Here is a 14,746-nt window from a genome sequence, read left to right as displayed (position 1 = left end):
AACCACGCTGCTTCACACTTCCAGCCCACCGACTAACTACCAAGCAGCAGTCATGAGTACGAACGTTGTGCACCGCCGGATGGGCTTGCGCTTGAGGTCGATGCACGCTTTCGCGCCTTTGCCTGTTTCTGCTCCTCTTCAAGTCGACGTGCAGCCTCTCTGTGACAATCAACATGAAAGGAGGTGAGCATGCGTGTGCTCGGGTGCGTGTGTACGTGACAGCGACAGTGCACACGCGCTCTTCAAGCACGATCCTTGCATAGAGGGTAAAGCTGAACCCTGGACGCATACACCTACACACACACACACACGCATACACGCACACACGCACCCGAGCACACGCGCACCCACACCTGCACACACACACGACACAAACAATGACGTCTTGTTTGGGGCGGTCGCTCACCTTCTGTCAAGCATCACCTCTCTGTTCTCCTCATTGTAAGGATACAGATCCTTCTCCGGCTGCCACCGGTTGTTGCTGCTTGGGCACCATTCGTGCATGCGCGCGTGTGTGCATGCGCCTCGTGTAAGCGGTGAAGAGTATAACTGGATCAAGCAAGAACGAAAGCCGCAACTCCATTCAACAATGAGCATCGTGTCACATGGGCTCACCGCTTGCCAAATCCAAAGTACTTGAGGTAATACTGTGGGATGCCGTCCTTCATCCTGCGCTTCACGCACTGATGAAAGGAACAGGGGAGACATCGCGAGTGAGGTTGAGGGAGTGAGCGTGGCCATGAGCCGTCATCACACACACGCGCGCACGCACACACAAACAAAAGCACACACACACAGCATGCGTGCGCACACAAGCACACAAGCACACGCACGCACACACGCACACGCACGCGCACACACACACGCACACGCACGCGCACACGCACACGCACGCGCACACGCACACGCACACGCACACGCACACGCACACGCACACGCGCGCACGCTCTGAGCCACCCTTTTCCTTTCCCCTCCCCCTTCCACACCGCACAACATACCTTGGCTTCGTAGAGGTGTCCGCCATACTCGGCAAACACTTTGTCGTTGATCTCGTAAGCAAAGCTCATGGCGCTCGGTTGCTTCACTGACTTTGCTTCAAGCTTCCCGCCAAACGCCTGTGACGTGTCTGTGTGAGGAGGAAAATTGAAAGCGAGTCAAGCAGTGCTGTGACGTGAAGTGTATGTCACACACGGTTCACTCATCCCACTCTTGCCATGGTGAGTAGAGGGGGCTTTGATCATGCCATGCCACCTGTCATCCACACACACTCCATCAAGCGTTCCACGCGCGCCCACACATCATGTCTCACAACCAGCCAGTCACGCAGTCCGCTCTTGTGTACCCGACACGATGTTCTGTAGTGGGAGGCGCCAACAGCAAAAATAATATATCCTTGCTTGCTTGTGGTGCGGTTGGCACGAGCTTATTGGCCAATTTGGAAACAACTTTCGCTCTGCACGAGCGCGTGGTGACGTCATCAAGGCGAAAGCGCGGGAATTAGAAGTCCAAACAGAAAAAAAAAAACGTACGCAAGCTTAAAGGAGCAGAACCCACACAACTGCACCCACTCGGGAGCAACAACAACAACAACATACAACAGCAACAACAGCAAGCAAGGGTGCACGCGCGGCGCGGCGGACTTCACGCTGGTTCGTGTCAAATTTTGTTTCGAGAACAGCAGAACAACAACAACACAAACAAAAACAAAGCCGCCTTCGCCTGGCTTGCTTCCCACACCTTATTCCTCGCGCTGTTCACTGATTTTCATCGCTGCTGTCTCCCCATCCAAAAAACAACCTGCACTCTTGTTGTTGCTGATTTTGCTGCTGCTGTTGGTGGGGTGTTGTTGTTGGTGCCGCCCTCAACGCGATTGGCTTCATTTTCCCTTCACCGTCTGCTTTCTGCCGTTGCTGCTGCTTCCCCTTCTCGCTCCTTGAACAAAAGCGATGACGATGACAGCAGCCACCGAGCTGCTGCTGACACTGCTCGTCCTGTGTGGCTCAGTGGCGGTAGCGAATGCACAAGGTGGGCCAACCCTTTGTTCACACGTTCACTCTGCCGCGGTCGGTGTGCGCTTGTTCTCTCTCGTGAGCCCCCAGGCGCTCCGACACGCTCATGCTGATTGCGCTTTTAACTCGCCTGTAACAGTGTTGCTGCCAAGCCCCGCAGTAGATGTTCAGTCGCTTGACCAGGACATTGCAAGTTTCGATGCTGTCCAGCAGATTGCCAGACGTACGGAACAGCAAGCGTTGGTGGTTCATGTGTGTATGTGTGTGTATGTGTATGTGTGTGTGTGTGTATGTGCGTGTATGTGCGTGCGTGTATGTGTGTATGTATGTGCGTGTGAGCGTACTTGTGTGTCTGTGTTTGTGTATGTGTTTGTGTATGTGTATGTACGTGTGTGTCTGTGCATGTGCGTGTGTGTATGTGTGTCATGTTACTTACTCTGCTGCCTGTCAAGGGGGCTTGCCCACACTGAACGCTATCACCACCTGGCATGATGCCACAGTCCCGACTCACATGTACACCATCATGCTCACAGGTTCAGCAACAAGCCTGGTCGATCCGTACAACCGCGATGAAGTGATTGCGCTCTACAAGACGGAGTTCAAGGACACACCGGTCCCAGGTCTTGGGTGGACTGGCGACGTCCGGGAGTGTGAGGCCGGCACCACCTCACTCCAGCACCAACAGGCCGTCGTCAACCGCATCAACTTTTACCGCGAGCTGGTGTGTTGAGCCTCACGTTCGTTCGGAGGTGCTCTCGTGCTTGCGCGTGTGACGCCCTTGATCCGCATCTCATTGCCTAGCTCATTTTGCTGGCCACTTTCATGCCAAACAAGCCATCTTACCCACTCACCCCTGATGTATTCACACCTGACACCGCCTAGGCTGGCCTCTTCCCACTTAGTCTGCGCGAGGACCTCAGCGTGTACCCGCAAGCAGCGGCCCTAATGTTCAGCGCAGAAGGCCGCACCGCCCACTACAACACCGAGGGCTTTGCCTGCCATTCACCAGAGGCCGGTGAGGCAGCAGCGTGGTCCAACATCGCCATTGGCATTGGTGGCGTGGCAGCAGTGGATGCGTTCATGGACGACTACGGCGCGATCAACACCGGCGTTGGCCACCGCCGCTGGTTCCTCTCGCCGCGCCTCCACGGTGTTGCTGTTGGTGATGTCCCCGAGAATGGCGCGCACATGGCAAGCAACGCCATCTTCTTCAAGCACATGCTTGGCCCAGCCAGCAGCACGCGCGAGTTTGTTGCCTGGCCTTCCCCAGGCTTCTTCCCCAAGCAGGTGCTCCCGACATCTCGCCGATGGTCCATCACCATCCCCTTTGCAGACTTTTCTTCCACCACCGTGTCTGTCCATCGGGATGGGGTGCGTCTGGCCATCAAGCAGCTGCCGCTCCAGCCGCTGCTTGACCCTGCGCTCGTCTGGGAGATGCCACAGGATGACGTGCTGAGCACAGCTGACGACGTCACGTACACCGTCTCTGTCCGCGGTTTCACCGTTCCAGGCAGGCCCGGCTTCACCCGCGTTGACTATTACACCGTCGTCGTTTCATTGCCAGCAGGTGAGCTGCATGCTTGTGTTGTGTTGTGTTGTGTTGTGCTGTGCTGTGTGTGTGTGTGTGTGTGTGTGCGTGTGCGTGTGTGTGTGTGCGTGTGTCAAGTGTGAAATCGCAAACCCCTGTCTGTTTGCAATTGACGTGACGAGCTCATCACGACCAACTACATACACCATGTACCAGATGTGTGTGACACGCCAGTCATTAGCGGTGCCACCGGCTTTGCTGCTCGTATCAACGGCGAGTACACCCGCACGAGCACATTCCAGGACTACCCCGTCTACTCCAACGGTGACATGCTCGCCTACTCCGACGGTCTTGGCTGGTACTTTGGCCCAGTCATCAGAGGTAACCACTCGTGTCGTATGAGTGTCTGTATGTGTGCGTGGTGTGTTGGTTGGTCATTTAATTTACTGGTGTGCATGTGCGTGTGTACGTGTGTGAGGACATGGCATTGAATGTGGTTTGCTTCTGTGCCTGTGCATGCGTGCGTGTTTGCTTGTGCGTGTTTGATTGAGCCCAGATGCTGTCGACAGGTGTCTCACGTTGGCCTTGTGACTGCCTTGTTGATGCTCAGGCTCTGTGTACGCGTACGTGCGCAAGCAAGGTGCCACGCCCGTGTTGGTGGATGACGTCACAGGATCGGCGAAGGTCTACTCGCCAAGTGCTGGAGGCTATGTCTTGGACCGAGCAATTGTTGGACACTGTGCGACGGTTGATTCCACTACGACGACCACGACGACGACGACGACGACAAGTACCACTCCGCCTACAACCACAACCACAACCACAACCACAACAACCACAACAACCACAACCACAACAACTACGACAACCACGACAACCACAACCACAACCACAACTGGCACAACCACGACAACCACAACGACCACAACAACAACTACTACTACCACCACGGCCACCATTGCCACGACCACGACCACGACCACGACGACCTCATCTTCCGAAGAGATGACGTCAACACAGCCGGAGACAAGCACAAGCACAGTGGTCACCTCGTCCTCACAAGGGTGCGGTGGCCTGCCTTCCCTCATGTCACGCTGGACATGCAAGCAGCATTGCGGCGCGATAGGCCTTGACTGGACGCATCACCCTCGCTTCAAGGGCTGCACCGGGGTGAGTCTCGCTTGCCAGGGCAGGTGATTGCCTGTGTCTTCGTCTGACAACCTGCGTGCATGCAGGCATGCTAGCTCTTTCACCTGTCTGTTCCGCACTGCCTCCCGCCCGCTCACACACCCTTTGTCCCTTGCAACACGCCTCTCTACTCCCGCTTGTGGCAGGTGTGCCGCTGTGGCTGCGCCACGCAGTATGATGTCATGCCCAAACGACAGTGCAAGAAGCATTGCAGATCTCAAGGAAAACGCTTCTGGCACGGGTCTGTGGACGCCTGCAAGAAGGTGGGGATGATGCCTGCTGCGCTTGTGTGGTGCTGTTGAATGGGTGCTACTCCTTTTCGATGTGCCGACTGCTTGTGTCTCTCCCCTTCACGCCCTGCAGACTGACTCACGCTTGTGTGTGTTGCTCATTACCCTTTCTCAGGTGTGCAAGTGCATCTAATAATGATCGTCCGGACAACCTGGCAGAAAACCGCAAACCACTCCCGTTATTCCTTGCCACGAAAGTCTCCTGCTCGTGATCCCTTCCTGCCAGTTCAATAACAAGCACAACGATGGCAACACTGTTCTCAACCACACACGCACGCGCGCGCACTATTGTGCACCATTCGCCATTTTCCGGTTTCCATACGACCCAGTATCCTACTCAGTTGCGTCAAACAGTTGATGCGAACGGTCTTAGCTCCCTTTATTCCCCGTTCCCTTTGACTACACCTTGTTCCCCACCATGCGCCGTTGAGGCTGGTTCCTTCGACTCCATGAACGCGTGTTGCCATCCATCTATTCGTCTCCTTTGTCTGCATTGCCCACGGTTTTGAGTGCCTGGCACGGAGGCAAGCGCACCTCCCATCTCATCGCTTGCCCCCTCTCCCGGGCATGCAACATCTTCCTCCTCCGGTTTTATTGTTGGGCATGCTTCAGTCGCTGGCGCCCCTGTTGTGGTCACAACCACCTGTGGCTTGTTGATTTTCTTGCTTATTCTCCAAGGCTACACGCACCCGCCGCACCCCCCCCTCTCTCTCTTGCTGCTTTTCAAACGTAGTTCTCCCATCAAATTGACATTTCCGTCGAATACACGTTGATTGCAAACATACACGCATGTGTTGAAAACAGTGGCTGGCTGGTGGACCATTGTATGAGGTTGTGCTCAACGGAAAAGGGCAGCAGAACCCGACAAGCACTGCGAAAAACGAGACAGTGACACACAAGACACGAGACACGTAAGGAAGACAGGGTGCATACACAAAAAAGGACACACACACACACACACACACACACACACACACACAGCAAAGGAGAACAAGCATGGTAAAGTGTGGATTGTGACCACTGCACGCGAGGTGCGATGGACACAACAATGCGAGCGTTCACGGCAACACGGAGCACATGGAATCGATCAACGCGACATCTGCTGGGGCTGCTCGTATGTCCAGTCGATCGAATCGAGCTTTGCAAGGCACGCCGTGAAGCAGAAACGGTACTGCGCAGCCACCTGCACCAGGCCCATGCGTTGCTCCCGAAGTGCCTTGACAATCTCGCGCGCGTTTGGTAGTTTCTGTCATCGGGTGTGCGTGCAGCACAAGACACATACAAAGAGACGGCAACAAAGTCAGTGGGCCACAAAGCACGCGCTCGTGTGCATGCGCAACTGTGTGCGGTGTGTATGCGCAATTGTGTGCGGTGTGTGTGTGTGTGTGTGCGTGCATTTGCACGTAGGGTGAATAAGCAGGCCCTCCACAACAGCATCAACGCATACCCGCGTCAACCACAAACCAACCTTCTTTCGCAGCCTGTCCAGCATGACGAGGACAACAATGAGAACACCAGAGCGGCCAATGCCTGCAGAACAGTGCACGAGGATGTAGGGCGCATCCTCCGGGAGCTGGCTGCGAAGACGCTGAACACGGTCAACAAGGTCAAGGAACTTGTCTGGTGACTCTGGCACGCCGTGGTCAGGCCACCCCACGTACTGCACGTGCGTGATCTCGCGAACTTGCCCGTTGATGCGGTGGCGAACCTGCCACGTGCACGCAAAGGGGAGGGAAAGTTATAGTGAGCACCGGAAAGCCGAGGAAGCACAACAAGCTGCGACACGAGTCCAGGACACCCACCCACACCCACCCACACCCTCCCACACCCACACCCACACCCACACCCACCCACCCACACCCACCCACCCACACCCACACACACACCCACACCCACACCCACACCCACACACCCACCCACAGGGACAAACCTTGAGCTTCGTAGTGATAATCTCTGGATCGTACGGGTCATCGGGCGTGGAGGACACGTGGGTCACCTCCAACAAGGGCGTTGTCATGGTCTGGCCTGCGCCGGGTGGCCAGTATTGCGCGCACTTCTGCCGACCACCTTCAACCACCTGCGCCAGCATCACAATCACATGGACCCGCTGCTCCCAAAGCATTTGCCTGTAGGCAGGGCCGACAGACACCCGCAATTTGACAAAGACGGAGGTCAGTCAGGACCAAGGACATGTCGCATACATGCTAACATAAAGCACATACAAACACTTGAGACACACTTCCCACAGCACCCCAGGTGCAACACACACACGCACACACACGCACACACACGCACAAACACACACACACACACACGCACGCACGAAAATGCAGCACAGCACAGAGCAAGCGTCGTGTAAACACACCAGTGCTCGTTGACTGTGTTGGGTTTGGGACCCTGGCTGGCGATGAAGCGGAACGGCGTGGGCGTGCTTGGGAACGTGACGTAGTTGGCGTTGATGTAGTCGCTTCCAGAGCCATCATCACCGAGCCGCACACGCGTCTGATCGTACGCCAGGATGTCCAGGTACCTGTTCTTCTGGCGCTCCCTCTGCGAGTGGGTGAACGATCCAGTGGCAGATGTCTTTGGGATGGTCTGGAACTCCTCGATGGCGCCCTTCATGCCCTCATCAAGGAAGCGCTGCTGCTCGTCGCGGATGTTGCTGGCGTCGTGCGGCTCAAGCTCGCAGTCGTCGCAGTCAGCGGTTGGCGCCAAGTAGAACACAGACGCCTCTGGTGGGCACACGCGGACCTTGCGCGGGTCACACTGCAATAGACAACGGGGTAGGGTACAGCAGCAGGGTACAGCAGCAGATGTGATTACATATTGTGTGAGTGGGGGGCGGGGCGGTGGTTCGACGTAGGGAGTATCTAGCAAGCGTGTGCATACAGTCGGTCCACAACGCATGCATATGAAGTGCACACAACGCTTCAACAAAACACACAAACAAACACATGCACACAGACGCAGACACACAGACACACAGACACACACATGCACACACACCACACACAGACAGACACGCACGCACACACACGGACACACGGACACACGGACACACACACACACACAGACACACACAGACACACACACACAGACAGACAGACAGACAGACAGACACACACACACACACACACAGACAGACACACGCACGCACACGCACGCACACACACACCGCCACCACCACCACCACCACCAACAACAACAAACAAACAAAACACACTCACCAGAATGCCATGGTTGTCGTCGCAGTCAAAGTACCAGAACCCGCCCACTGTGCCGTTGTTTCGACCAATGGGGTCATCAAGCGCGACACCACAGCGGTAGCCGGGCTTGGTCGCGTGCTTTCCGTAGTACAGCAGCGTCCCCGGTCCATACCCTTTCACCAGCACGCGCATGCCAACGTTATGCGGCCCAATGGGCTCGCGCGCAATGGACACGTCGACCGTGCCGTCCTGTGGCGAGCGGGCCTGGTCAATGGCAACCTCCACGTTGCTGTCGCTGAAAGACACGGAGCCGCGGCGAAGACCCTTCTTGAACCTGCTCTCCTCAAGCGCTGCAGGCTCTTCGTAATCGTCACGCTGCTCGCGGTATTCGCCAAGCCCAAGCTCTTCGTTGCGGGGCGTGATGTCCTTTCCGCCCTTGCGACGGCGGCGGCGGTGTGTGATGAGCGCAAACCCAAGCAGCACCAGCGCAACAAGGGCAGCCAGCACGCCCACAACGGGCCCGACGACCGATTGTGCAGACGACGATGACTGCCGTGTCGTGCACAGGCGGTTCTCATAGATGCTCAGGGGCTCATACACCAACGCCTCGCCATCCAGACACTCCCGAATAGGCGAGCACACCACGTCTGAGGTCAGCGTGGCGTTTGTCTCCACGTACGTCAGCCCAAAGATGCACTCGTCCATGGACACGTTGTCGCACTTGCGGTTGCCGGTGAGCGTCGGTGCTGCAACCTCGTATGTCTCACCGAGCGTGCAGTTGGACACGGGAGAGCACTCACGGTCGCTTGTTGGTGTGGCTGACATGCTCTCGTACGTCTCACCCCACGTGCAGTTTCGCAGGTAGTCGCACTCGCGGTTGCTGGTGGGTGTCGCCTCCAGCGTGATGTACTCTGTGCTCGTGCACACACGCAGCGGCGAGCACGAGCGGTCTGTCGTTGCCGTCGCAGGCGTGTCGATCCACTGCATTGCAAGGTCACACGGGCTCAGGCCAACGCAAACCCGGTTGGAGGACAGGGTGGGCGCGGTTGCCTCGTACTGCAAGCTGCCGCACGGAGCAGCAACAAGCGAGCACTGGCGGTCGCTGGTGGGCGTGGGCGCAACGCTCTCGTACTCCACGCCCAGGGGTCCGCACGCGGGTGTGTACTGGTCGCAGAGCCGGTTGCTCGTGCGTGTTGGCGACGCGGTTTCGAAAAAGCCGGGGTCACACGGCAGCACGGGCAGACAAACCCTGTCTGTGGTGGCTGTTGGCGCGGATGCTTCAAACTCCACGCCCACCGCCTCACACACGTCGTTCAGCATGCACCTGCGGTCAGACGTGGCTGTGGGCGCGACCGTCTCGTGAGACGTTGCGTTGCACACCTCGGTGTCCAGGCACACCCGGTCGGATGTGGGCGTGGCCGGGACGTCAATGTACTGCGCAAAGTCTTGCAGGTTGCAGGGCGCGAGCGTGGCGCACACGCGGTTGCTTGTCGCTGTGGCATTCAAGACCTGATACTCCTCGTCCGTGCACACGCGCGTCTCGTTGCACACCCGGTTTGTCGTGGGCGTGGGCGCCACGGCTTCAAACTCGTCAAGCGCACACGTGCGCAGCTCACGGCAGTCCCTGTTCACGTACAGCGTGAGCGGCCTGCGTTCGTACTCGCCGTCTTCACAGATGGTGGCGTTGGCGCACACGCGGTTGCTCGTCGCCGTCTCGTTGGCAGCAATGTACTGTGTGCTGACATCACACTGCGCCAGCGGCAGGCAGAGGCGGTCGCTTGTTGCTGTTGGCGCGCGTGCTTCGTATGTCTCGCCCGAGCACGGCAGCGACACGTTTGCGCACGTCACGTCGTTGGTGGGCGTGGCCTGTGCGGAGATGAACTGCCCCGGCGCGCACGTGGACACGTTCTTGCACACGGCATTGCTGGTCAGCGTCGCCGGCACATCGCGGTACTCGCGTGGGAAGTCGCATTGCGTAATGTTGCTGCACACCGTGTCCGAGCTCACAGTACATGGCGACGAAATCCACTGGTCTGAGCGGCACGAGGCGCATTCCGTGCAGATGGTGTCGCGTTCCAGCGTGCACTCTGCAACGAGCGTCGTGTTGCCTGGCGTGCACGGATTGCACGGCTCACACTCGCGGTCGGAGCGCGGCAGACACGGCAGCAGCTGATATTCGCCCGCGTTACACGGCGAGCACACGTCGCACTCGCGGTTGCTGGTCGGTGTTGGCGCCACCAACTCAAACATGTCTGACCCACACACCGTCAGGTTTGCGCAGATGCGGTCGCTTGTGATCGTGGGTGCAGCGGAGATGTACTGCGTGGCAAGGTCACACTTGCTGATGCGCTTGCATTGGCGATCCGAGGTGGGGGTGGGCGCTTCTGCCTCGTACATGCCAGGCGGACACATGGGGGCGTGGTCCTCGCACTCGCGATTGGATGACGGCGTCGGCGCCACCAGCTCATACTGGGTTGCGTTGCACACGGTCAGCTGCGAGCACGTGCGGTCGTTGATGGGCGATGGTGGCTGTGACTCGTACTGCGTTGTGAAGTTGCACGGGTCCGACACGGGCAGGCACATGCGGTCACTGAATGGCGATGCCGGGACGGCCTCGTACTCACGCAACGCAGCAACGCGGCGCGCACGCTCAAGGACAGCAACTGCATCATCGTTGTCAACAACGATAGAGGCGTCAGTATCGCGCCGTCGTCGCCTCTGGCCACCAGCATCCGTAGTTGTAGCTGTGCTGGTGGTGGTACTCGTCGTGGTTGTAGTTGTAGTCGTAGTTGTAGTGGTAGTGGTGGTGGTGGTGGTGGTGGTAGAAGTCGTGTCGCCACTGCCACTGTTGCCACTTGTGTCGAACATGGCTGTGCTGGTTGTGGTCGACGATGGGGTTGTGAGAGTTGTTGTGGGTGCCTCGAGCAGGAACCCACGAACAACCTTTGTCTGACCACCACCAACATCAAACGCGACCGCCAGTCCATCGACGAGGGCCTCGTCAAACGCCTGACGCACGCGATCGGCAACCGCACGCGTGCCGACGATGGTGGCGAGAATGGAGCCACTGCCGAGGTGCAAATCAGCAACCTCGCGCGGGTCAACACCATACGGCAGCAGCGCAATCACCACGGAAACCTGGGCCAGACGCGCGCGTGTGGTGTTGAAAGGGTCGCCCACGACATCTGCCAACGAAATGTTCCCAAACTCAATGGTCACCAGCTCCTGGTTGTCAAAGAAGTTACACGGCGTGACGTCTGTGCACACCCTGTCCGTAGTCGCTGTTGGTGGCGCCGACTGGTAGGTGAACAGGCCGTCACAGAGATCGGAGACTGCCTGGCAGATGCGGTTGGTGGTGTTGGTTGGCGCGGCCACTTGGTATTCCTCTGCCTCGCACGTGCGCACGCGCTCGCACACGCGGTTGCTGGTGGCTGTTGGCGCGCTTTGTTCAAACTGCTCAGGGAACATGCATGGTGGCGCAACGTCATCGCAGAACCGGTTGGACGTTGCAGTGGGCGCAATCATCTCATATTCGTCGCTCGTGCACATGGTCAGGTTACCACACTCGCGGTCGGTCGTTGGCGTGCCCGCAACAGAGATGTACTCGGTGGGCCCGCATGGCGTGTACTGTTCGCAGCGCCTGTCAGAGGTGTATGTCGCCTCAACAACGGTGTAGGCGTCATCGCCGCAGTTCTGCACCATCTGGCACATGCGGTTGGATGTGGGTGTGGGCAGTGCAACTTGAAAGTACGAGGTCGATGCACGGCGAAGGATGGCCCGGGCCAAGGAATAGTGGTCCACATAGTCTTCACCCCGACGACGGCGGCGGGCAGCTGTTGTAGTTGTTGTAGTAGTAGTTGTTGTTGTCGTTGTCGTTGTCGTTGTTGTTGTTGTTGTTGTTGTTGTTGTTGTTGTTGTTGTTGTGGTGGTGGTGGTGGTGGTGGTGGTGGTGGTGGTGGTAGAGGTGGTGGTCGTTGTTGTGGGAGCGGCAGTAGCTGCGGTGGCAACGGTGGCGGGCGTGGGGCCTTGCGTTGTTTGCTGCGGGTAGCCCGCACATGTGGTGTTGGACAGGCACGCCCCGTTCCGCACCTCGCAGTCCGCACGCATCATGCACACGTCAATCGCAATCAGGCGATCGCACGGAATGCCCTCAGACGCAACATAGCACACCCCCTGCGCATCATCAAACGCACACTCATCCTGCATCTCGCACGACTCCCGCACAAATATGTCAATGCACGGAACAGGCGCGTCGCTCGGATAACACCGCCCTGCCTCACCCACATACGTGCACCCAGGCTGCTGCCTGCAATCCTCGGGAAGGAAGATGGCAGAGCACTGCAGCCCCTCAGCCACATCGTAGCACGCCGCCAGCGTCTGGTTGTACGCGCACCCAGCAGCCGCACCGCACGATGTCGGGTCAAACAGCGCCGTGCAGTCAAGCCCATCCTCAACAGAGTAGCACAGGTTGCCCTCGGCAAACCACGCGCACCCGTCCACACCGTTGCACTCCTCCTCAAGTGGCGCCTCCGTGCACCTTGGTGTCCGGCACACGCTGCACTGGAAGTCAAACGTGCACCCGCCAGCGTTGATGCACTCTGCCTGGTCTGCAATGTCCGCGCACTCGCGGTTTGGCGATGGCGTTGACGTTGTTGGGCTGAACAGCGTCGTTGTGCTTGTGGTGGTGGTGGTGGTCGTCGTCGTCGTCGTCGTTGTGCTTGTGGTGGTTGTTGTTGACGAGGTTGAGTCGCCTGTGCGAGAGGTGGTCGTTGTGGTTGTTGAGGAAACGGAAAGTGGCGGCGTCGTTGTGCTGGTAGCGGTCGTGGTGGTCGTGGTAGTTGTCGTCGTCGTGGTTGTGGTGGTGGTAGAGGTGGTGGTCGTGGACGTCGTTGTCACTGGCGTGGGGATCGTGGGCGAGGTTGGAGCCTGCGTTGTTTGCTGCGGGTAGCCCGCACACGTGGTGTTGGACAGGCACGCCCCGTTCCGCACCTCGCAGTCCGCACGCATCATGCACACGTCAATCGCAATCAGGCGATCGCACGGAATGCCCTCAGACGCAACATAGCACACCCCCTGCGCATCATCAAACGCACACTCATCCTGCATCTCGCACGACTCCCGCACAAATATGTCAATGCACGGAACAGGCGCGTCGCTCGGATAACACCGCCCTGCCTCACCCACATACGTGCACCCAGGCTGCTGCCTGCAATCCTCGGGAAGGAAGATGGCAGAGCACTGCAGCCCCTCAGCCACATCGTAGCACGCCGCCAGCGTCTGGTTGTACGCGCACCCAGCAGCCGCACCGCACGATGTCGGGTCAAACAGCGCCGTGCAGTCAAGCCCATCCTCAACAGAGTAGCACAGGTTGCCCTCGGCAAACCACGCGCACCCGTCCACACCGTTGCACTCCTCCTCAAGTGGCACCTCCGTGCACCTCGGTGTCCGGCACACGCTGCACTGGAAGTCAAACGTGCACCCGCCAGCGTTGATGCACTCCGCCTGGTCTGCAATGTCCGCGCACTCGCGGTTTGGCGATGGCGTTGACGTTGTTGGGCTGAACAGCGTTGTTGTGGTGGTGGTGGTGGTGGTGGTGGTGGTGGTGGTGGTAGAGGTGGTGGTCGTTGTTGTGGGAGCGGCAGTAGCTGCGGTGGCAACGGTGGCGGGCGTGGGGCCTTGCGTTGTTTGCTGCGGGTAGCCCGCACATGTGGTGTTGGACAGGCACGCCCCGTTCCGCACCTCGCAGTCCGCACGCATCATGCACACGTCAATCGCAATCAGGCGATCGCACGGAATGCCCTCAGACGCAACATAGCACACCCCCTGCGCATCATCAAACGCACACTCATCCTGCATCTCGCACGACTCCCGCACAAATATGTCAATGCACGGAACAGGCGCGTCGCTCGGATAACACCGCCCTGCCTCACCCACATACGTGCACCCAGGCTGCTGCCTGCAATCCTCGGGAAGGAAGATGGCAGAGCACTGCAGCCCCTCAGCCACATCGTAGCACGCCGCCAGCGTCTGGTTGTACGCGCACCCAGCAGCCGCACCGCACGATGTCGGGTCAAACAGCGCCGTGCAGTCAAGCCCATCCTCAACAGAGTAGCACAGGTTGCCCTCGGCAAACCACGCGCACCCGTCCACACCGTTGCACTCCTCCTCAAGTGGCGCCTCCGTGCACCTTGGGGTCCGGGACACGCTGCACTGGAAGTCAAACGTGCACCCGCCAGCGTTGATGCACTCTGCCTGGGCCTGGCAATGTCCGCGCACCTCGCGGTTTGGCGGATGGGCGTTGACGTTTGTTGGGGCTGAAAAAGCGGCGTTGTGCTTGTGGGGGTGGGGGGGGGGCGGGCGGCCGTCGGCCCCCCGCCTTGTTTTTTGGTGGATTGTTGTTGTCAAGGTTTATATTCGCCCTGTTCCCAAAAGAAAGTTGCTTTTTGGTTTTTTTTAGAAAGAAAAAAAAAGAGGGCGGTCTTTTTGGTGTTGACCGGTGCGCGGGGGGTGGGCGGGAGAAAGTCG

The 14,746-nt window shown here is 58.4% G+C and overlaps 3 protein-coding genes across 3 annotated transcripts in view; 1 reads left to right on the top strand and 2 right to left on the bottom strand.

Annotated features, from left to right (window-relative positions):
* Positions 1 to 1,397, bottom strand: part of PTSG_07363 (uncharacterized protein) — a gene marked incomplete at its 3' end in the record, with an annotated part of 3,603 nt that extends 2,206 nt beyond the window's left edge. Inside the window, exons 1-5 of the mRNA XM_004990804.1 lie at positions 1,343 to 1,397; positions 999 to 1,126; positions 616 to 683; positions 407 to 481; positions 61 to 159 (exon numbers count right to left, since the gene is read on the bottom strand). Of these exons, the coding sequence (XP_004990861.1) occupies positions 61 to 159; positions 407 to 481; positions 616 to 683; positions 999 to 1,067 (311 nt within the window). The 5' untranslated portion in view covers positions 1,068 to 1,126; positions 1,343 to 1,397. The remainder of the gene's footprint in view (positions 1 to 60; positions 160 to 406; positions 482 to 615; positions 684 to 998; positions 1,127 to 1,342) is intronic.
* A 280-nt stretch (positions 1,398 to 1,677) lies between these two features.
* On the top strand, positions 1,678 to 5,800 carry PTSG_07362 (uncharacterized protein). Its single transcript, XM_004990803.1, has 8 exons — positions 1,678 to 2,025; positions 2,149 to 2,232; positions 2,543 to 2,730; positions 2,892 to 3,576; positions 3,754 to 3,918; positions 4,148 to 4,707; positions 4,872 to 4,988; positions 5,131 to 5,800. Exons 1-8 carry the CDS (start codon positions 1,947 to 1,949, stop codon positions 5,146 to 5,148), a joined length of 1,896 nt encoding a protein of 631 aa, XP_004990860.1. The 5' UTR covers positions 1,678 to 1,946; the 3' UTR covers positions 5,149 to 5,800.
* Positions 5,801 to 6,102: 302 nt separating this feature from the next.
* The window catches only part of PTSG_07361 (plasminogen), a gene marked incomplete at its 3' end in the record, with an annotated part of 19,652 nt that continues 11,008 nt past the window's right edge, over positions 6,103 to 14,746 (bottom strand). The window contains exons 15-19 of the mRNA XM_004990802.1: positions 8,243 to 14,554; positions 7,381 to 7,781; positions 6,946 to 7,141; positions 6,484 to 6,723; positions 6,103 to 6,261 (exon numbers count right to left, since the gene is read on the bottom strand). Of these exons, the coding sequence (XP_004990859.1) occupies positions 6,103 to 6,261; positions 6,484 to 6,723; positions 6,946 to 7,141; positions 7,381 to 7,781; positions 8,243 to 14,554 (7,308 nt within the window). The remainder of the gene's footprint in view (positions 6,262 to 6,483; positions 6,724 to 6,945; positions 7,142 to 7,380; positions 7,782 to 8,242; positions 14,555 to 14,746) is intronic.

Source organism: Salpingoeca rosetta (genome assembly GCF_000188695.1).
Source record: "Salpingoeca rosetta unplaced genomic scaffold supercont1.22, whole genome shotgun sequence".
Classification (NCBI taxonomy): Eukaryota; class Choanoflagellata; order Craspedida; family Salpingoecidae; genus Salpingoeca; species Salpingoeca rosetta.
This window is presented reverse-complemented; position numbering and strand designations above follow the sequence as displayed.

What these genes read in the sequence shown, in the direction of transcription:
- PTSG_07362 (XM_004990803.1), top strand. Translation starts at nt 1,947, where the DNA reads ATGACGATGACAGCAGCCACCGAGCTGCTGCTGACACTGCTCGTCCTG. An exon ending in GGCGGTAGCGAATGCACAAG is followed by an intron (nt 2,026 to 2,148) that starts GTGGGCCAACCC and finishes CGCCTGTAACAG; the next exon opens with TGTTGCTGCCAAGCCCCGCA. An exon ending in TGTCCAGCAGATTGCCAGAC is followed by an intron (nt 2,233 to 2,542) that starts GTACGGAACAGC and finishes TCATGCTCACAG; the next exon opens with GTTCAGCAACAAGCCTGGTC.